Source organism: Aspergillus thermomutatus, assembly GCF_002237265.1.
Source record: "Aspergillus thermomutatus strain HMR AF 39 chromosome Unknown NODE_135, whole genome shotgun sequence".
Taxonomy (NCBI): domain Eukaryota; kingdom Fungi; phylum Ascomycota; class Eurotiomycetes; order Eurotiales; family Aspergillaceae; genus Aspergillus; species Aspergillus thermomutatus.
Window position 1 is genome coordinate 18,020 of NW_020798184.1, and position 21,648 is coordinate 39,667.

General features: G+C 50.5%; 8 protein-coding genes across 8 annotated transcripts; 3 read left to right on the forward strand and 5 right to left on the reverse strand.

The window, feature by feature from the left end:
• Positions 1–2,664: 2,664 nt before the first annotated feature.
• rho1 (Rho family GTPase RHO1) lies at positions 2,665–3,622 on the forward strand (the record flags this gene model as incomplete). The annotated part of the gene is made up of 5 exons (XM_026756708.1): positions 2,665–2,732; positions 2,830–2,857; positions 2,980–3,177; positions 3,278–3,412; positions 3,470–3,622. The coding sequence occupies 5 exons, from the start codon at positions 2,665–2,667 to the stop codon at positions 3,620–3,622; spliced, it is 582 nt and encodes a 193-aa protein (XP_026613242.1).
• A 1,302-nt stretch (positions 3,623–4,924) lies between these two features.
• On the reverse strand, positions 4,925–7,573 carry CDV56_103347 (uncharacterized protein; the record flags this gene model as incomplete). The annotated part of the gene is made up of 5 exons (XM_026756966.1): positions 4,925–5,668; positions 5,728–5,785; positions 5,865–7,129; positions 7,184–7,277; positions 7,329–7,573. The coding sequence occupies 5 exons, from the start codon at positions 7,571–7,573 to the stop codon at positions 4,925–4,927; spliced, it is 2,406 nt and encodes an 801-aa protein (XP_026613243.1).
• An 834-nt stretch (positions 7,574–8,407) lies between these two features.
• On the forward strand, positions 8,408–9,157 carry CDV56_103711 (methionyl-tRNA formyltransferase; the record flags this gene model as incomplete). Its single annotated transcript, XM_026757330.1, has 1 exon — positions 8,408–9,157. The coding sequence occupies one exon, from the start codon at positions 8,408–8,410 to the stop codon at positions 9,155–9,157; it is 750 nt and encodes a 249-aa protein (XP_026613244.1).
• Positions 9,158–9,307: 150 nt separating this feature from the next.
• On the reverse strand, positions 9,308–10,607 carry CDV56_103814 (SDR family NAD(P)-dependent oxidoreductase; the record flags this gene model as incomplete). The annotated part of the gene is made up of 9 exons (XM_026757433.1): positions 9,308–9,330; positions 9,377–9,455; positions 9,513–9,575; positions 9,642–9,730; positions 9,786–9,837; positions 9,910–10,017; positions 10,067–10,273; positions 10,362–10,506; positions 10,558–10,607. 9 exons carry the CDS (start codon positions 10,605–10,607, stop codon positions 9,308–9,310), a joined length of 816 nt encoding a protein of 271 aa, XP_026613245.1.
• A 504-nt stretch (positions 10,608–11,111) lies between these two features.
• Positions 11,112–12,025, reverse strand: ALG14 (glycosyltransferase family protein; the record flags this gene model as incomplete). Its single annotated transcript, XM_026757602.1, has 2 exons — positions 11,112–11,888; positions 11,951–12,025. 2 exons carry the CDS (start codon positions 12,023–12,025, stop codon positions 11,112–11,114), a joined length of 852 nt encoding a protein of 283 aa, XP_026613246.1.
• Positions 12,026–12,507: 482 nt separating this feature from the next.
• On the forward strand, positions 12,508–15,199 carry CDV56_104122 (uncharacterized protein; the record flags this gene model as incomplete). Its single annotated transcript, XM_026757741.1, has 3 exons — positions 12,508–12,621; positions 12,691–13,527; positions 13,583–15,199. The coding sequence occupies 3 exons, from the start codon at positions 12,508–12,510 to the stop codon at positions 15,197–15,199; spliced, it is 2,568 nt and encodes an 855-aa protein (XP_026613247.1).
• Positions 15,200–15,581: 382 nt separating this feature from the next.
• On the reverse strand, positions 15,582–17,460 carry CDV56_104438 (sugar porter family MFS transporter; the record flags this gene model as incomplete). Its single annotated transcript, XM_026758057.1, has 6 exons — positions 15,582–15,721; positions 15,779–15,852; positions 15,912–16,895; positions 16,959–17,183; positions 17,239–17,315; positions 17,365–17,460. 6 exons carry the CDS (start codon positions 17,458–17,460, stop codon positions 15,582–15,584), a joined length of 1,596 nt encoding a protein of 531 aa, XP_026613248.1.
• Positions 17,461–18,620: 1,160 nt separating this feature from the next.
• CDV56_104692 (glycoside hydrolase family 154 protein) lies at positions 18,621–20,674 on the reverse strand (the record flags this gene model as incomplete). The annotated part of the gene is made up of 3 exons (XM_026758311.1): positions 18,621–19,783; positions 19,840–20,138; positions 20,193–20,674. The coding sequence occupies 3 exons, from the start codon at positions 20,672–20,674 to the stop codon at positions 18,621–18,623; spliced, it is 1,944 nt and encodes a 647-aa protein (XP_026613249.1).
• Positions 20,675–21,648: the final 974 nt, after the last annotated feature.

The following is a 21,648-nucleotide window of genomic DNA, read 5'->3' on the forward strand; positions in this document are numbered from 1 at the left end:
TGTACCTCGATCATCGAAAAGAGCACCGTGTTTTGGTATATGGAACAGATCCCAACCAAGAACCAAGCAGTGTAGACAGTCACGCTGCATTCGACTATGAACAATTTCAAGGACGGACGCTCGTCTTCATGATCCGGTATAGATACTGCAGCGGAGCAAATCCATTCTATCGCTGGCAGGAAACGCTCAACAGGCCTCTGGCATAATGAGGCAAAGGCTGAAAGGCTTCTGACGAACCAGAGGTCTCTGAAGCTCTGACGTGTAATGCGCCCTCATTACAAACTAGAGCATGACCACATATGTAGTGATAAATGCGGCTTGACAAATCAAAAAGCATGAAGGGATTGTCTTTTGGACCAAGCGTATGCTGTTGTTCAGAAATAGCATACCTCTCATCTCCTATCAGGACTAGAAGAAAAGCGATGTAAGATGCAGGACCCCTGCTTGTGCTTTTATCAGTGGCTGTGCATTCTATTGGGGAATGAATACCCTCGGTATTGTGTGACCACTCAGTGAGGGACTGTGGGCATGAGTGCTCAAGCCACTTTGAAATAACCAAACACTGAAGGAGTTATTCTTCTATCAGGGGAACGTAATGCTAAAGGGGTAGCCAAATAATAAATTCCAGTGATGACGTTAGTTTGTACGGGATTGATAGTGTATGGCACTTGCTTAGGGGGCTATGGCGGATGATTCTGCACCGCCATGTATTTCTTCTTGATAGTATACTCTGTAAGATACCAGTAATCATCTGTTCGTTCAGATGAAATAAGCATTATTCATGGCAACTGACAGGCAATCAGGATGGAAAAGCAACACTAATAATAATAACGCCTCGAGCTTCACTGCAACATGCCAACATCCTAGACCCGGACCTGGCAATGTATATATACTGAGCAGGAATAAGGCAAAACGATTCTGTGGCGTCTGCACATTTGCAGAACAATCATTTCAGCCAATGCAGATCCCGTCAAGTCATCGAACTCATATCGGTTCAAGGCAGCAATCATAAGGTCTGGAACATCGGGCAAGTCACTGCCAAGCACGAACAGCAGAAGTCAAAATGGATAAATATTCCCAGTGCTGTGGCATTGCACAGGTATAGATGAGGTAAGGATACGCCTGGTCTTAGTTTCCAGACGGACTCCAGCGCTTGATTTCATTGATTCTTTTGGAGAAGTAGGAAGCAACATGCCAACGAGGCTGATATTATTACAAACAGCAAACCCCTACCCGCTTAACCATCATTGCGTCAATAATCTTCATGGCTGACATGTGAAGTATACAGAGGAGCTGATGCCCCAGGTGAAGAGCTTCAGGTTTCGAGAAAGTGAGTAGGCATAGAAAGGACCAATTAGATGCCTGATGCTCCCAAGTCAGGTCCATCATGAGGATCATATTCATGAATTAAATCAGTAAAAGCAATAATAATAATGACATATGTGAAAGTTGTAACTACTTAACAGTTGATATATTTACTTTAAGAATAAGTAGCAAGACAAGAGAACATATTTCAACTATCTACTGTATATGTCGACTGTCGAGAGATCCAAGTATCCCATCTTACAGTACCTAGGTATGATACATACAGTACAGTACCTTACCTTATCCAAGCTCGGATGTCCATTGTGATGTACTAGGCATGTATCAACCAAGTGGAGTAAGCAGATGGGTCTCAGCCACAGTGGCTTTAACAAGGAGACAAGGCAACAGTTGAAGGCATCTGAATGTGAGAATGTAAGTCTGACTCAAGGTAATCAAGGAGAGCATCTTCATCCCATAGACACAGAGTGAAAGGATGTTGATATACTCCGTAGTGTCCTTTATCATCATAGATTCTGACTAGTGACAACCACATAGAGTTGTGTCTATAATACACATCAGAAATCCTGTTTGTAAATAAAATGCATAATGTAGAAAGGAAGAAACACCTCCTGGCTCAGCCACATACTGCTTGGATGGGGCTGGTAAAATTACATCCATTTTACCTTTGCCAACTTGTTTCATGAGGTGGTCCTGTCCATTAAGCTAAGGTTAGCTGGCCTTAGTCACAGGATGGAAAGAGTAGTCAGCAGCATGAGCGGATGATAGGACTCTAATAATACCTAGGTAATAATGAAAGAGGACCAGCTGGGAGAACGAAACATTGCCCAAACGAAACAAGAGCGAGTCCTTGGGTTAGACCAACCTAACCTCATTATTAACGCCGATAAACCTCTTTCCCTTTAGCATTGAAACTTGACACCAACCATCACCACCACCAACTGTCTTTCCTCATCAAAGACTGTCCATCATCCATTTTCCATCTCAGTTTTTTTTTTGGGATTCTCTCTGTCTATAGCTTCAAATTAATTCAAAGTTTCCCTCTCCCTCTCTGTCTCTTCTTCCTCTTCTTTTCTTTCCAACACCTCTCTATCTCTTAGTGTTCCGCGCCGTTGCGCTTGTTGCTCCCCTGCACCGTATGTGATAACCCTTTTTGCTCTCGGGCGCCTGACTTGTCCCTTTCTCTACTCTCAACCTCCCTCCGCCTATTCCATCACTTATCTACCTACAACAGTACTCCTGCCTCCTCTGCTGTTACTTCCCATCAACGCATCCATCATATTTGCGTTGCAATCACTAGATTTTTAAATCATTCGCTGATCATTGTCTCCTTTCTTCAAGATGGCTGAAATCCGCCGCAAGCTTGTCATCGTGGGCGATGGTGCCTGTGGTAAGACTTGTCTTCTGATGTAAGTTTCATATACTCTCCAAGCCTATGGCGATCATGATCATCAACAGCACCGAGCTTTTCTCTTGCATGTGCTAATCCCGATTTTCTTTGGGTAGTGTCTTCTCCAAGGGAACCTTCCCTGAGGTTAGCTTTCCCCAGCCTTGCCGTCCATCATCGTACTTCCGATGCTTGATACTCGATTCGAGTCAACTTCACCGTTCAATACTTGAAGAACTCTTATCATCTGACACTCCACAATTTTTCAGGTCTACGTCCCCACTGTTTTCGAGAACTACGTCGCCGATGTCGAGGTTGATGGCAAGCACGTTGAACTTGCCCTTTGGGATACTGCTGGTCAGGAAGATTATGACCGTCTTCGTCCTCTTTCATACCCCGACTCCCACGTCATCCTGATCTGCTTCGCCATCGATTCCCCCGATTCCCTTGACAACGTCCAGGAGAAGGTGAATATTAGCCCAGCCGTCCCCTTCTTTTACACAAAAGAAAGAGGGGGACAGTGGTTCATGTGCAAATACATAGGGGCTGAGCTGACAGCGTCCATAGTGGATCTCCGAGGTTCTTCATTTCTGCCAAGGCCTCCCCATCATTCTCGTTGGTTGCAAGAAGGATCTTCGTAATGACCCCAAGACCATTGAGGAGCTGCACAAGACCTCTCAGAAGCCAGTCACTACTGAACAGGTATGTGTCCTTCACGGAAATCAGCTTGTTCTATAAATTATTGACATATTCGTTCAGGGTGAGGAAGTTCGCAAGAAGATTGGAGCCTACAAGTACCTCGAATGCTCCGCACGAACCAACGAGGGTGTTCGTGAGGTCTTCGAGGCTGCAACCCGGGCTGCCCTCTTGACCAAGACCCACAAGAAGAAGGGCAAGTGCACTATTTTGTAAACTAGTTTTCGTCTCCTTCGCAAAAGGTGTGTTTCATTCGGAGATTTTATCAACGGATCAGCGTCTCCAATATCTGATTGCTTCTTTTCACTGAGAGGGGGTTCTCTCCGTTGGCGTGTTCAAATGTGCCTGTGTGCGAGTGTGGATAATGTTCGACTGCGGGCACAAGAGCTTCATGGGAATTATCTGGCTATGCAGTTGGTCGACTTTCTTCTTTTGCAGACTTTCTATTATTTTCTTAGGGAGGCGTTGTCTTCATAACCTTGTGGGTTTTCCTTATTCTCTCGCTTCAAGATCTCCTAGCGTCTACAGGGCTGCCCGGCTGCTTATAGCAGCGAAATATTGCTTGGTTTCTAGCAAGCAACGGGGGAAAGAGAGGGCCGCCCGCGACTGAGAGGGCGCATGGTTCGGAAGTGAGCAATTTGAGGATGGCGTTCTTTCGCGTGTGTCCCGCCAACATACTCTCTGAGAAATTGATCAAGGAAGGGAGTCGGAATCTCGTGGTATGATAGACGATTCCTATCGCATCGGGTATTTCCAGCAAGGGTCTCATACTTTCTTTTTTCGGTTAAAGAGAATGCATGGAACTGTCGTTGATCGTTGACGCTCACATCCCGTCAGTCAAATCTAGGTTCAATCCTATAGTCCATGAGTTTCAGGATGTCCGAGTGATTTCAAGGTCAGATGGTTGCGATAAGTGTCAACGTACACAGGCTCTCAACTAATAATAATGCTGTTACCCATTTTGTATTACCTGCGTCCTGACTGCTTTCTACGTCGATAGTTCTATCTTCCATTTGACAACGTAGTGTATTGGCAACCCAAGTCTGGGGTATGGATTGATGAGTGATGCGATCTTACACTGGAGGTAGTTCCGTAGGTTCATGTTAGAGCCATGTGTTCAGGAGAACTAGGCAGCATGATAAACACCTATTACGTTGTACTACGACACTTTTGGTATTCTGGTAAGCAGGATTACTCCTGAATCAGACCCATCCCTGCATCCACACAGAGTACTAAGCAGATTATGTGTTATTTTCAATGGGGACTTGCGGCGGTCTAACGAGTGGAGACCCAATAGTGCTTGATTTAAATAGATCGATACAAATAGATAAATGCATGGCTAACTGGATATTTGCAGAGATCTGCTGTCACTTGTCAAAGTACAATCATGTACTGCGTAGAGACCGTCGTGCATGTTTTACCGCGCTTTCTCCTTTTGATATTGAGGGCCTTTCTGTGAGTATGGAGAGAAGAAATGTGGAATCTGATAGAAAAGTCCCTAAATTCGAGTATATGACATTATCTATTCAGGCTTAATAGATTCTCTATATATCGTCTCGCATCAAGGCCCAGCCCCTCTACAAGTTTCCCCGGCCCCGTCTCGGAGCCGGAGGCTTGCAGTCCCGGTGATGAGGCGCCCCCGAGATCTCTGAAGAATCGTGTCCCGCTGCCACCGCGGGCATGCCCCGCTGGCGAGACGTGGTCGCTTGCTTTGCGGACCAGGAATGCTTCCCGAGCGGGAGGGGAAGAGAAACCTTCGCCTTCGCTAATACTTGAATCGTGATCATCTTGATGGTTCAGGGGTTGTGCGTCAGTGATTCGTACCCAAACGATCCACCAGCCGCGACTGGTCTTGCATGTTCGTTCGAGTTCGAGGGGACGCAACCTGGTTTCGGCGTATGTGCTCAAAAGGCGCTGGTGAATGTTGAGACTCTCGACGCGAGACCATGGCGAGGTCTCGAGAGAGTAGTATCCGAGCTCTGGAATATTCGGAAGCGAAGACCGGACGGTCAGATTTGTGGGGTCGTAAACGAGATCGTAAACGAGATCGTAGACTGGTAGGCTCTTGCTTGAGAAGCGTTTGTTGACGTCGAGCCCATTCTCGGACATGAGAATGCGTTCTGCGGCATTCGCAGGTGATGTGGAGTTGCTCAGTGGCTTCTGGAGGGGACCGAGTTGGTGACGAATGCTCTGGTAGAGGGAGACATCGTTCAAGGACGGCGCTTGAGGGTCAAAAAGGAATGTGTATATAAAAGGTTGATTCTGCTCGTTACATTAGCTGACATCTCGATGAAGAGGCTTGGTATCGGGACTCAACATACGACATAAACCACTACCCGCAGCTCAACGGATTCTGCATCACCTGCCGTTTGGTCATTCCTGTATCAAATAAGTCACGCTCAGACAGCGAGGCTCACCTGATGCACTTTGTCCTGAACGACCAGCTCGTTGGACATACAGAGTCCGTTGAACTATCTTCTCTGTCAAGTTGGCTGTTGAGTCATGCCGGCCATTATCTTCAGGGGATTGGTAGTCCACAAAATCAGAGTCATCACGTAGACCAATAATGAACTTTCCATTGGCCTGGTTCTTGGCTTTAGTGTCGTTGCTAACCCTCGGTGCGCTTTCTTCAGATGCCTCCTGGGCATAGTCAGAAGACTGGTGCTCTTTCCTCGCGTCTGAAGAACTCTCTTCCCGCTTCAGTGCCTCAACGCGCGGATGTGTGCTGGTTGTGCCGGACGAAAAACTCCAAGACGAGCCGTATCCGAGTGTGAGATATTTGACCAGAGTGTCTGATCCAAGACCTATCCAATCACTGCCCTTGTCGCCCCTGGAAGGAGAGCTGTCACTGCTACTTTGGCGTGTTCCTTGTCCAGCCTCCTGTGCAGCTTTCGATGTTCCTACTACCAGGGGAGGAGGTATCCCTGGGGTAAAGCTGCGATTTGTCGTCATCAGTTGGGATTTGTCGGTACGACTAGCTGAGACACTGAGGGCTTTCGCAGCTGATCGACCACGATGTCCTCGCCGGCGTTTGCGTCGTCGCGGTGATGTCGGGTCCTCACCCACCCCATACGCATCATACCCAAATCTGAAGATCCATTCCATCCACTGAGAGACCTGTACCAGAGAAGATCTTGAGATGTTGCCAACTCCGGAGAATATGACACCGTCTGATGGGCGAGGGTAGACGTCCGAACCGAGCCAACTTCTTCGATCTTCACCTGCATCAGCAGCATCCTCTGACCTCTTTGACGTTGCTAAATTCTCCGCCGAGGAAGAAGTATCGCCGAATCGGGAGACGACAAGATCCACTAGTCCATCTGTTCTGAGCACATAGTCCTCAAGAACCTCTCTCTCCCCACTTCCCCATTCTTCCTCGCCCACCCCGATTCCAAGCTCGCCGCCAGCAGAAAGCTTTATGCCATTATATATCTCAACGGCGGGATTCCCGGTCAGGAGAATGTCCCAGCTCCATGCAAATTTGCCCCAAAAGCGCTCAAGAAAATTGCAAAACGAGGATCTTCCAACACGGTCGTACAGACGCTGAAGCGTAAAGTCATGGTGAAGGAGGAACGTGGAATGAGCCCGGCGTAGCTGTTGTTCCAAGAGTTGCGGCGGACATATCTCTCTCGAGGAGTAGTAGAAAGGAGAACCACCAGAGGTATCGTGCTGGGAGGCAGCGCCGCTCGCTGAATCATTCGGAAGCCGAGTGAGATCTATTGACTGTGACCACATCGTCAGCCATCAAGTCAGAACGCCCGGCGACACCTTACTTACTGCTAGTATCCACCAATTCTCCTCCAATTCGTGTAGTATAACGGTCGATTTTTCTGTCTCCACATAATCGACTGATTTACCTTCGGAGAAATTCCTGGAGTACCAGCTCAGCTTGGTTCAGCCTCTGCAAGAGTGTGATCCGAACCTGGCGAAGCTGACCATTCCCTGCGCCAGTCCTATCTGGCGCAACCTCTCATTTCGCCCCTCAGTAAACTCTGCATCATCGTTACCAACAGCAGATCGTTCATTTCGTCGTAATCGCTCTGCTCTGGATGTATAAAAAACGACCTGATCACCGATACTTTCGTCTGTCGGTCCGAGGAGGGGGTTGTATATCGCAAGAAATGAGAGCTGCGCGGGAACCGCTGAAGTCAAGTCGCTATCTGGCATCGCATGTTCAGATCATGCCACTGCTCACAGAGATGTGGCACGCTTGAGTACGACTATGTTGTTGGAAGACGAGTTGCGCAGATCAGTTGGGCATGTTGTTATGGTGACATCACGTGGCCGAGCATCGGGAAAGCTGCGTGGAGCTTTGCAACTGCGACAGTCAAATACAGAACCCGTCCCAGGAGGACATGGGCAGGTTCAGACTATGATTCATCTCACGAGAGCTGAGGCTCTCTGCCATTACAGATGCGCTCTCCCGAAGCGCAGCTTTGGATATCGATTTCTTGCGACGAAAACATACGAGCCTCTCCGTATACTCTTTTGCGGAGCTGACGAGTTCAGCATAGCTTCCTTGAAAGCTCTACACGAAGAACATCTCAAACGACCAGATCGGATATCGTCGATTGACGTTGTTTGCAGACCCGGAAAAAGAGTAGGGAGGGGTTTGAAGAAAATTCGGGAGGGTACATTGTCCACTGTCAAGGATCAATGTGCATGGAAATATGCTCACTCATTCAACCTGATGCATAGTCCCCATCAAGGCGGTCGCAACGGAACTTTCACTTCCAATTCACGAGATAGATACATTCAAAGGCTGGGCGGTAATTGATAGTCCTCGTTGACTCGGTAGACTATGTACTGACGCTGCTAGCCCCCAATACTGCCCGGAGGTCCCATCAATCTGATAGTAGCTGTGTCCTTCGGCTTATTCGTGCCTCCGCGAATCCTCAATGCCGCCAAGTACGGTGGATTGAATGTTCATCCATCTTTGCTTCCCGAGTACGCACCTCAAAATCCTGGGCAGTTCCTCAAGAGGCTTCACCTAACGTGCGAATGTCTAGTTTCCGTGGTCCGGCCCCCCTACACCATACTCTTCTAGCAGGGAGAACTAAAACCGGCGTTACGCTTCAAACCCTACATCTCAAGCATTTCGATCACGGCGTCATCCTTCAGCAGACCCCAGCCCCCGGTTTTGAGATACCGAATCCTGACGCATGCACCGTTCCGGAGCTTTTGAACATCGTTGCCCCAAAGGGAGCGGAGATCCTCTTGGACGGCATTCGTAAAGGATTGTTTGTCCCACCGACAGAAGACGCAGGCTGGCGTGCATCGCAGAGCGATGAGCCATTAATTCATGCGGCGAAGATCAAGCCAGAGGATCGACACATCGACTGGGTCAATTGGTCATGGGAAGACATCAACAGGCGGAAACGCGTGCTCGGTCCGCTCTGGAGCAAAACCCTCGCAGTTGGCGATCCTGCTTCCGGGAATCCTTCGCTCCAACAACGCAGAGTAATTCTTAGCGAGATGGAGGAAGTAGATACGCTGAAGGGCTGCGAGGCATTCTCTCTTGTTCCTGGTTTGCCATTTGTGGACAGCGCCCATCCGATTGATCGCCAACAAGCGAAGGGGCTGTACGTGTTCACAAGAGATGGCAAACTGATTCGGATTCATCAAATGAAGGTCGAAGGAGAACAGAATGCAGATGGCGTTCGCGCCGCGCTCAAAGCTCGGATGCTTAGCGATCGAACCTTTAACTCTGGCGCTGCCGACTTCACTCCGTTCCACAATCCTTTGCAATGAACCCAAGAAATACGAGCGTCGTCAGTTTTTACTTTTTATTCTTTTTTTATTCTAACAATATGATACCACTTACAACGTTGCTCAAGTCTCAATATCTATATATTTGGCAGCCGTCACCCATACTCCAGCTGGTCTTCGAGGCCACAACACTTATTTGATCGCAAAACCGGCATCTGTGCCATCAGTATCGCGATAAATGATATAAATGGGGTCGCCTACCAATTTGGATGGACTGTCCAGTCATGGACGAGTTCTGAGCCAGCATAACATATGCATTGGCAGCGTCCTCCACCTCGGGCTAACGGTCACTCAATTAGCTAACGAGGGGCGAGTATAAAAAATCGGCCTGTCTTACCAATTTCCCAAGTACCGCTTTGTTCTTGAAGGCTGCGATCTTTTCAGGAGGGAATCGTTGCCCCTGTAGTTCGGTTAGCTCGAGTTCTGCGCCGCATTCTAACATCGAGCATATTCAAGTATGACTTACCCATTCAGTGAGCAAGAGAGCAGGCACCACAGCGTTGACGCGGACTTTTGGACCTTGACTCTGTGCGAGACACTTCATAAGGTGCAGGCCTATGTTGAAGTCGTGAGTTATGGTTCACCCATGAACTTTGCCTATAAATCCTACCTGCTGCCTTTGTCACAGCGTACGGTATGCTGCTTCCGCTTGGTGTGACAGCCTAAATGACTACAGTAAGCGCCAACCTTCACAATACAAATTTGACCCAAAGATGGGACGGGTGGTTACCTACCGCCGTAGATGAAGTGATGATGAAGACACCGCCGTCGGGGTTTGCGTTGAATGTAGGAAGGGCTTCCTTGAAGAGATACCAACTGCTCTTGACATTTGTTGACCAGCACTGTGTGAAATTGTCAGCTATTGTTGTCCATAAGAGCGAATTTCATTACCCTATCCCAATCGTCATCATCCATAGCGTCTAAATCGCTAAATGTAGTCATTTTGGTCCAACCCTTGACTGCCATTAGTCCGAGGCAATATAGTGAGAAAGATACACTGATAGGACCCACTGCGTTTGAGATCACAATATCCAGACCTCCAAGCCGTTCAATCGTGGTCTTGATTGCATTGCTACAGTCTTGACGGCGACTTGCGTCCTAGATTTGTAGGCCTCCGTCAATTGATCAGCTCAGTGAATTATCTAGCGCGCACTGTGAACTGCCACAGCAGGCAAGCATGACTTACACCTTGAACAGTGATTGCCTTGACGCCGTACTGACTCTGTAGGTTGGATGCAAGCTCCTCCGCAACGTCTTTACTCGAAACATAGTTGATCGCAACGTTGCACCCTTCGGCAGCGTACTTCTGAGCTACTAGAGCTCCTAATCCTCTGGACACCGTCAGCATCATTCAACAATAGAAGCCGGAATAGCAGATGTACCGAGAGCCACCAGTGATCAGGGCATTGCGGCCTTTTAACGAGTACGACATGATTTCACCAGATACTTTTCTCAAAGCTATCTTGGTGGAGGATTTAGGAAGCCAGTCTCTAAACGATTGAAACAGGAAGAATGATTATCGAGATATCAACAGCATGATGAGCGACTTACGCGGGGTAATGCATTGAGCTATGGGGAAGATATCGGCATAATTCCGATATCTGCATGGGCGCGGAATTATGAGTTGCTCTCTAGCTTGACAGGTATGATGTTGATCCTGCTCGTCTCCACATATGTACGAGTGTCCTATTCAAGAAAGGCAGCAGTCAATCACAAGGGCTCCATTGACCATCCCATGCACTGGGGGAATGTATATACTGACTAGTTGAGGAGGTGCACTGGGCCTGCATAACTAACCTCGGCTTTGCTGTAAGTATGGCGGCTGATAGACTTAGCTATATCGTTTCTCATTATCTCGCAGTGTCTGTCATAGTATACAATTTCTATAAAATATGGTAGATTGCCCCTCAACGCCATCAGAATGCAAGTGGTATTGTTAGTCTACCAGCGTACCGGCGTATTCGGTCTTCCTCATGCCCCTCCAGGCCTGTTTTCCTGCCAGGGCAGGCCATTGCACGAGAAATCGATCAGCAAAAGGCAACAATAGCTTTCCAGTTAGACTAAATGTTGTGACTCGCGCCCATGACTCTATGTAGATGGTACGCAACTGAAAGTGAACTGGTGCTGGTGCATCCTCTGATCTCTTCGATTGAAATGATGACGAGGTATTAATGTAAGACCCCAGATAGTGAAACAGTCGCAGAGATTTAGCGCCTAAAACTATACAGACAGCAGTAGCCGGACCGTTGGTAAGGATAACGTCCGGGTATGGCGAGTTTGTTCTCAGAAGCGGCGACTTCTGTTCGTGATGACGGCCGCGGAGTACAAGAAGGCAAGCGTAGAAGCATTGGAGGGTTGAAAGAGGAGCAGTCAGGTAAGACTGGTGCACACGGCGCGCGCGAGGAACCGTGACGATGGTGTAGGACTCTGCGAAGTCGCTGCCATTGGCAGAAGACGATAGCTTTGAATTCTGCTTCAGCCATTCTGTCTCAAACTCCACGGCCCTCGCAGCGCTGAAATTATCTCCAGAGCTGACAACGTAGGTGCGATGGGTATATATCGAGGGGTCGAGTTTCATGCGCCGCAACATAGAGAACATCTCCGCGGTATGTCCACCGCTGCCTAGGACGACCAGAAGATGAGTTGGACTATTCTTCCGTCGCCATTTCGGAACTTTGGAGTTTTGCGATATTGATAGAGCTCGAATGCAGAGCTGAAAATAGAGTCATTAGCACGCCGCAAAGCAGGAGCGATCGGATTGAAAAGTGTCCTCACAATTAGTGCGATAGTTCCGCATATGGCCACAAATAAGAGGGCATGGAGGATTAATTTGACCCACGGCAGAGCCATGGGGAGCTTATATTCGCCAGGTCAGACGAAGATTGCCAGTTGAAGGTAATGTTAGTCCCTGTTGTAGCTCAGGATCTCATCCTCATCGTAGTGCACTTGAAGACACGGTAGTCAGAAGCCGAAACCTGTTCGCATGTCTTTGTTGGCATTCTAGCTTTGACAGATACTCAGAGCTGGAAATACGCCTCAGATTATCATTCAGTCGCAGCTACTCTAGACTCAGTGAGCCACTGTGTCTTGGGATGGCTGGAGTGTCAACATTCCATAGTTTTATGTCATTGAGCTATTTGGAGACGGCACGTGGTCCGTGCGGTTCTCGGCGATTATTTTCCTGTTGTTGTCTTAACTCCTGCGATAGACAAGAAAACACATGGATACCCTTTATCGTCATCCCAGAAGTAAATTGTTTTTCAACAGAACTAGTTTCTTCCTTGGAACAAATCATCATCAATGTCATCGAATCTCACATGAAATATTAAACCATGTTCTCCAAGCGACTAAGCTGCTTCTATTGCGGACAACGCTCTGCGCAGGCTGACAAAAACGTTCGTAAATGGCGTTGCAAACACTGCGAAGCGGTCAACTACCTGGACGAGGTATGTGCTTGCTTTCGTTTGCCCTTCGTTTTTTGGTATATTCCGAATTAACACAGATGCCGTTACTAGAAAGGAGAGATTACCGACCCTCCCGCCGCTGAAACGAATCCTGATGTTTACGGTCCCGGGGCCGCAGACGTTCCCTTTGAGTCGGTTGATCTTACAGGATCCGACCTCTTCTGTGCTCAGTGTGTTCGCAACCAACATCTGTTCACAAGTGCACTTGCCTCTTATTTCCCATCGCCAGAGGACCCCAATTATAGCGCATATGAACGAGAATATCCCAATTTTCGCAGGAACTTGGAGGAACGATACCCGCAAGTCTGCGCAAGCTGCGAACCTCGGGTGAAGGAACGTATCCGTCAAGCTGGATATGAGGCGAAATCGGACCATCTTCGACGGATGATGGACAGGAGCAAAGCAGGAAGGGCGGCGAGACACGCGCGGCGGTGGAACTGGAGGAACCTGCTGGTGTCAGCGGGTGCCATCGGTTACTCGGGCAGCGTTGCTGGTCAACTAGCCTGGGATACTTTGGGTGCTTTGAGTACCCAGCATCATCTCCACGAGATGTACGATGACTTCTCATCGCCGTCCATTGCGTCGTGCGCTCATGCGACATTACAGACACGCCAACTGCCGAGTTCATGCTGGGTTGATTTGTCTCCGTACGCTGGTCTAGCTCTAGTTGTGGGGATCTTGTCACTGTGGTGGAACCCGAAACTGCGACTCAAGGTCGAAGGCAGAGGAGGCCGTTTTGTCGGGCTGGGCGAATACTATCAGGTGCAGCTCATCGTCATGGTGGCGCGATGCGTCTTCTGGGCTGTACTCAAAGACCCTTCTTCGAGTGGTCTACAACCAACATTGCCACCGGCTCTGCATCTGTTCATGATACTCTTCACGATCCTGGTAAGTCTTGTCATTATTGAGGAACGAATGAATCGCACGCTGACAGAAGCTCAAGTCTGTCGTTCTTTCTCGACGCGTTGTCAAGTACGACACTCGCCCACTGGTCGCATGGTCGGATAGCACGCCAACGGCGACCCCTAGTAGGAAAGCCGTTACGTCACCCGCTGTGCAGTCGAGCACTGCTACTCAGCGCTTCACCAGCTTTCGCGGAACCGACCAGCAAGCTACTCCGCGATTCCCGCTTGAGAAGCTGGCAACTCCCCGAGCAGTACCTGAAACGGAGCCGGTTATTCCTCCCACGCCTCCTCCAGAGGTGGACGATATGGACTGGACCCCTTCTGTACGGCATGAAATCAAGCCGACCGTTAGCGTCCGTCAGAGGGACACCCCATCCGTCCTCAATGGACCTCTGCCGTTCTATGGATCACTACCTGCAGCTCCTAAACCTCCATCATGGGCCCTTCGGACTCAACCTTCGCGTCCGAAGCCTATTCAGCAGGTTGTTGAGCGCAACCCGTTTCACCGTACACCCACTCAGTCGCCAACTTCCTGGCAACGTAACCCCGTCAGTCAGGCGGATTCGGTCTTTGCACCTCCAAAGTTCTTTCCTGTGAGTGATCATGCTGCTTCAACGGGGCTGGAGAGTTTGTTTGATCGGGCTTTTACTATCAAGTCCCCCGAGGATGAGGGGAACGAGAACTGGCAGCAACACCAGCGAGCATCGAGTGCGCATTCTCGCTATTCTGCGGATATGCAGACATTCTTTATGTTTCAGTACTTCCGGGTGGGCCTACTCCTTGCATCTATTGCTGCCTGGCTTCTATCACAGTATAACCATCTCTCAATTCCTGGCAATTACGTCGAGGTGGCTTCTCTTGGAAGTGCAAGTCTGATTGCAGGATTTGCACTGTTGGATGCCCTCAAGCAGCCTATCGTGCAATGGAACGGCATGGAGATCCTGGTTTATTTTGCCGAGCTTGTGGCGGCTGTCCACCTTGGGGGGCACCTTCCACATGTGTCACTCGAGAGACATTATTTTGACAGATATGGGAAACTTCTGTTGATCTTCATGACCGTTCAGGAAGCATTGGGGCTGTTGGCTCTCTATCGTATCGCGCCTAGTAACGATACTGGCTCTCAAGTGCAGCAGCCCAGCCAGTCGCCGGACGAAAGGGCTTCGGGCAGTCCATCACTCGGGAGCCATGCTCGGCCCGACCAGTCATCTTCATCCTTCACTTCTTCTGAGCCCCCTGTTCCTCCTCTTTCATTTTCTTCGACTGCTGCCGGTTCCAGTTTCATGACTCGGTCACCAGAGGCACAGTGTCAACTAGCATTTCCGAGCCAGAATCAAGGCTTCAAACGTGATCACAGCTTCACATTGAATAGTCTCAAGGACAATGAATCCGACTTCTCCGATGCCTACGATCGCGATTCAGACACCGAGACGACCGTGACGACGGCGACGACAGCCACAAGCAACACGGTCAGGAATATCCGCTACGGACGGAACCCCACTGATATATTCTTCTCCCCGAGACGCTCAGAGCTTGGTCCTGGCATCGGAGGGTTGAGCCTTGACGACAAGCCCTCCCGGCGAGTGACTCGCAGTCAGACGCAGAGACTTGCCGGAAATGAGGGACTTCGTAAATATTCGATGCGCGGGTTGAAGTAACCGTTTGGACAGCTTCAACTATTTTCTTCTTTACATGCTGACGCACATTAGCGGAGTTGGGATTTGCATTGGGTTGAGATCCACATATTTGCATTCATTAAGATATTGGGTTGTGTCAGGAAGCGTTCAAAGGTTGATTGATTGATGTTGTTTGCATCCACTTACCCCAGTCTGTTTTCTTGTTTCGTCACTCTGCTGTGGGTTTGTACATAACGACAGGAATATACGACTTACGACCAATGATGAACAAATATTTAGTCCTACGAGTATCTGATGCGATTAACTAATTTTGACCAACCATGATCGTATATCAAACTGTACACTCTGATTCACAAGTCAAGTTACCTGAACTCTGTCACCAGGACATTACAAGCAGAGCTATCTACGCCCTTTCAACCCTTGTCTCAGAGACCGTCTCGGCCTCCTTGTCGGGCGTACTCATGGCCCGCTCGGCATCCGCCACCTTGCTATCCTGGGCGCTCGTGACGCCGAACAACTCATCCATTTTCTCGAGCGAGAGACCTATTCCCATCAGCTTGAACTGTTTGATACAAGACGATATGGACAGAGGAAACCTACCCTTGGTCTCGGGGATGAAGAACCATACGAACACGCCCATGGATAAACAGAAGCAGGAGAAGATGATGTACGTTCTTTGATGGGTTAGCATCTATCTCGTCTCGGGGGGGATTCCAGGGAGAGAGGGGAGTACCCGTAACCATTGGCACCGACGGTAGCAAGCATATTGGGGACGGCGCGGGCGACGACGAAGTTGAAGAGCCACTGGGTGGCGGCCGCGAAGGAGACGTTCAGGCCTCGCAGGCGGGCGGTGGGGATCTCGGAGACGTAGATCCAGCAGACGGGCCCCCAGCCGAACTGGAAGCAGGCGGCGAAGAGGAAGATGCAGACGAGGGCGACGTAGCCGGCGGGGATGACGGGCTCGCCGGTCTTGGGGGGCGCGATGCGCACGTACAGGCCGATGTAGAGCATGGTCAGGCCCTGGGCGACGGAGGTCCAGAGGAGGGAGCGGCGGCGGCCGAGGGAGTCGGCGACGAAGACGAGGAAGATGGCGCAGCCGACCATCTTGACGATGCCGTAGACGCCTGTGGCGAAGAGGCCGGTCGCGTTGCCGGTGACGCCGAGGTTCTTGAAGATCTGGGGCGCGTAGTAGTTGATGGCGTTGGTGCCGGTCATCTGCTGGCAGACCATGAGGAAGATGCTGATGAGCGCGCGCTTGCGGTTGCCCGGGATCAGCCACATCTCCTTCATGAGGTCCCAGAAGCCCGAGCCGCCGATGAGCTGGCGCTCGTGCTCGAGCTGCGCGACGATGTCCTGGAACTCGCGCTCGACGTAGGGGTGTGTGGCGGGCAGGTGGCGCACTTGGGAGAGCGTGGTGCGCGCGGCTTCCCAGCGGTCCTGGCGGGCGAGCCAGCGGGGGGACTCGTTGCACAGGAGCATTCCGACCAGGAGGAGGATGGCGGGGAGGCCCTGCATGGCCAGCGGGACGAGGTACATGGCCGTGCCGCTGATGTGCAGCAGGGAGCCGTAGTTGATCCAGAACGCCAGCATGATGCCCATGGTGATGAAGAGCTGGTACAGCCCGGTCAGACCGCCACGGATGGCACGAGGTGCGTTCTCGGACACGTAGAGGGGGTTGATCATCGAGGCGAACCCGACACCGAAGCCGGTGATCAGTCTGCAAGACGAAGCATTCAGCGAATGCTCCGCAAGAGTGTCACGTAGGGCCCGGGCCACTCACCGTCCAATGTACATGGCTTCCAGATGGCCACTGGCGGCAACCTGCATGATCACACCAAGGATCGCCAGAATCGATGCCGTTATCAGACCGGGCTTTCTTCCCCAGCGATCAGCCACCGGCGAAGCAATGAGGGCTCCAAAGAAACATCCCGCCTGCAGCGTGGACACAATGTTGGCAGAAAGATTTGCCTGCGCGACCGAACTGAGACCGTTCAGGCCATAGTTTCTGATGACGGTTAGACAAGCTCTCCACGATTTCTGTTTTCTACAAGTAGACGCACGCCATGAAAGGTTTCATAGTGAGGACACCGCCAATGATGCCTGTTTCCATTCCGAAAAGCATACCACCAAAGCATGCCTAGAAAATTGTCAGTCTTTGTACACTGGAATATTGTCGGACAACTGACCGAGCAGGCAAGCATATACACCCTCCACCCATAGATTTCCTTGGGGTCCTCTCGCATCGCCTCATTGTGGACGAGCTTCCTGAGGATGGCGGACATGTTGACGACGACAGTAGGCTCGTCAGCAGAGGTGAAGAATTAACGAAGAAAAGTCGATATGGTCTAAGACGGCTGGAATGCGTTAATTTCCCACGCTCATCCCTGACAAGAAGGTTGAACAAGGTCCCCGATGCGAAAAACTAAAGACAGTCCTAGATAAAAGGGTCCAAGGATAGCAATGTTTATGTGTCTCTTCAACCCCAACAGATCTGCCGACTAACCAACCGACCTGGTGATGAATATATAACCGACGGTGTCTGATATCAGTAGCCGTCACCCTGCGAACGTGTGGTAACATGACTGCCAGCCATGGAAAAACAAGACGACCAGCGCGCTGAAATCATTCCACGAATTACAGCAGATAATGAGCAGTTTAGGTGAAGATACATCAGACGCCGAGAATGCCCTGAGCTCGTGGTTAGGACGGGTTGGATGGGGGGAGAAAAGGCCAGCGGACAAGGGTGTATATCCGTCTGGGCAATGGGAACCTATCAGCTTCGGTAGTATGATAGCATCAGGCTGTTGCTCACTTAGCCAGGCCAGCCGGTGGCCCTTTGACCCTGTCTTTGTGTGATGGCTGATGTGGGAAAATAACCGGGGGAATGCCGTTTGCTCTTGGAGGCCGGGGTAGTTTGGAGGGCGGCAACGAATGAGATGGGATGATTGAGGCTCACCACGCTGTTTAGAGCTTATTTCCAGCCTGAGATTGCTAGCTGATGCCACTGAGCCATCCACGGCACATGATGTGAAAGCATGAGGATGGCCAAGGCTCGATGCGAATGGTGGAATGGCGATGATGTGCCAAGCAGAAACGCGGAGGGGAAAGAGAAAAGCAAGCGAGTTTGCGGGGAAGTAGGGGGATCAGCATCGACTCGACTTGTTCGAGATGAAAGGTCGCATCAAAGATGCTCTAGTGCGGCACGTTGGCTCACTTGGCTGAGCTAGTGGATGATTTAGCCAGAAAAGTCCATTCATCCGGTGCTGGCCATTGAGCAGGAGTTGATACGAAGTAATCTACACGCCTTGGCAGCTAGCTGTCTTATCATGCGATTGCTGCTAATCGATGTCATTTGCGTATTCAAACTCCAGGATAGATATGGTAGTGACGCAGATAGTCTATGGAAGCTCGGAGTAATTCGTCGCGATGCTTGCTTGGCCTTTCAGTCCTGCTTCGCCATGATCTGCTTCAGTTTGTTCGGAATGTCTGGGACCCGTTCCCATCTCTCGCGCCATTTCTCCTGCCAGTCGTCGCCGTTTCCTTCAGCTGGCAAGGCGAACACAGCCGTCGCGAACCAAGTCTCGCTCCCGGGGCTGAGCTTCGATCCTAGCGAAGGGAGCAGAGTACGACCGTAGATCAGATTCGAGTTGGGATCTGCCAGTACTACCCGGCCTTCTCGATCCACATTTGACTGGAGCTCCACGATGCCTACGGCGCCGACGGACGAGACGGTGAGCGCACGCCGCGATTCCTGCAAGGTCCCTTCGGTTGAACTTGGAGTGAACGGGCCGAGAATACGGCCGTTGTCGCTGCGGCAGCCGTAGACTGCAAATGCCCCTTCGTTCACCAAGAGTTCGCGCTCCGTCCTCACCCGGTGAATGCGGAGGTGCCAGTTGTCGGACTCGATTGGGGGTATGAGCCACGTTTCGACGTCAACGTCCTTCCACGGCTTCCAGCCGGAGACGAGCATGGGAACATCATCAAGCCATTCAAACCGGGCATTTAGTGCCAATCTCCGTGTCTGCCAGATATCGCCCCCATCGTCAGAAAGAGCAAGCATACTATCTGGCGCGTGCTGTTCTAACTGATAGGAGCCAGTGGGAACGGAATATCCAAACGAGGCGCTGTAGGCAAATTTGCCATATTTGGCCTGGGTAGCTTTCAGGGGGTAATGACAGGCCTGACCGGACGACAGCAGGAACCAGTGTCCACCGCGATGAACCATAATGTGCTTGGGGTATTCAAGGGCTGCGACGGCCGGAAGGGAGGCAGTCGGGTAGGGTTCCTCCTCCGCTGCCCAGAAGGGGTGCGATTCCGGCAACGCCAGAGGAACAAATGATAGACAGCACCAATAAGGAGATCCGGGGGAGTTGTAGTTCTCTGTCAGGTACATGTTTGCGTAGGAGTATCCCAAGTTCAACGTCCCGTCACTGTTGAAGATGTCTTCCTGGGTAGCCCACCAACGGAAATGGCGGAGCAAGATACCTTTGACCACTCCCCAGGTCAGCGGAGCAGGCAGCTCAACGTCTGCAAAAGCCAGTGCACCCCAGAATCCGACCATGGCAAAACGGTACGTCATCGAGCGCCCAAATGGAATAGCACTGCCTGATCTAGTCAGCATGGCTGGAAAGGTTCCCAAAAAAGAGAAGTGGAGGACCAACCATTTGGACTGAAATAGTGGGCAAAGTCTTGAGCATATTGCTTCGCACGCTCACGGTATCTCGCAGCGCGGGGCTGGTCAAAATCACCAGCCAATTTGGCATACAGCAGTTGTAGAAATTGGATGGCAAAGGAGCCCGAGTAGTAATCCATCTGGTGATGACTCTTGGGCCCATCATTACTCCAGCCTCCGCCGACGTGGAATGTATCCAGATGATCCATATCTGCCTCGATACGAGCAAGCGAGTAAGGAGCATTATTCCTCCGCAGACCTAGGTTGGCAAAAACCCGGAACCACAGCCTGTTCGATAAGGTGAGAACAAGCCCCCAAACACATCCGTAATGGAAGACCTACCAATTGGTGTTTGGCATCTCACGCGCATTGATCTGCGCCAGCCAGTTTGCAATATTCTCCTTCTGCTCATCCGTCAACGGATCCCAGAAGACGTGAGGAGCAACCGCCAACGTAAATCCGATAGGACACATCTCCACCATGCGCTGGTCCAAATCCTCAATGTCGCCCCAGTACTCCGGACTGTTGGGATCGGTCCCGCTGATGAAGCCCTCACGCCAACGAGCTGCCTCTGCATAGTCATAGCCTCCTCCCAGCAAGGAGCCCAGGGCCCAGAGGGGACGTGCAAAGCCCTCGATCTGAGCGCCACCTTCATCGAACCGGGTGGTCGACGAGCCGATCTTCACTCGACTGCAGCCGGGTGTGAAGCGCGGGATGAGCGGATCGAGCAGCGCTCGACATGCGTCCTGGAAGTCGCTGCGTGTACGAAACGGAGACCGACTAAACCCCTGGGGAGGAGTCTTTCCATTCGCATGGACAGACATTGTGATGGGTTGACCTGTTTGGTTGGTCAAAAACGAGAGAATGCGAGAAAACAGTCGTCAGTGCTGCGTGACATCGCTGTCTTAGTGCTTGGATGCCCATTCATGTTTATATGTCCTCTGCATGGCACAGTTGGCACTCTTGTCTGAGGACTTTTGAGGAGGGGCAGGTGGGCAGGGCGATCGGGTTTCGGAGTGAAGTCCGATGTGACCAACTCGAGGGGTAAATGGTCTGACAGCTCTCAGTGATGGATAAATCATTGATGCAGATTAAGCTTGTCCCATGGATAGGACAGGGTTTGCACTTTGCAGTTGTTATTGGATGGGTAAATGGGAGGTACAGAGATGCTCGAGGTAGAGTCGGGGCCAATTTAGCCGAAGTGGATACCTCTGCATCAGACTGTGTACTATCTACCTTCTACCTAGAGTGACGCATCTTTCTGTTGAAATAAACATAGTTCTCGAGATTTCTGATATTATCACTGGCAATTCTCTACAGCTTTAGCCATGGACTAGTTCAAGGCCAAGATAGGCATTGCAATGACACCAAGTATAACCCCAGGAGGGCCAGGACCGATAGGTATAATTTGACTCGTGATGCTACTGAATTTGAGTCATGCAAATTGCCCCCGAGCCTGTGCTCCAGCTTCTTCCCTTCTGTGAACCGTGAGGGAGTAAGCAAGAGTCCTTGGGATGTTGATACATCGCCAGAGAATTCCGAAAACAACACTCCTGACTCTTATTCAAGGGGTCTAACTGGAATAACACGCCAACTAAATCTCAGAGCGCAAGACGATGGACCATACCTTTTGAAGAACACATGACCAGGCCACAGAAACAATGCTCGTGATGGACTTTTAGGAAGGTTCGACGTTTCGAACGACTTCCCACTCATTCTCAACTCCATCCGGTCCTGTTGTGTAGGAGGAGCCCCTCAAAAGTTGTTCGATCAGATACAGAGCGAATAAGGAGATTGT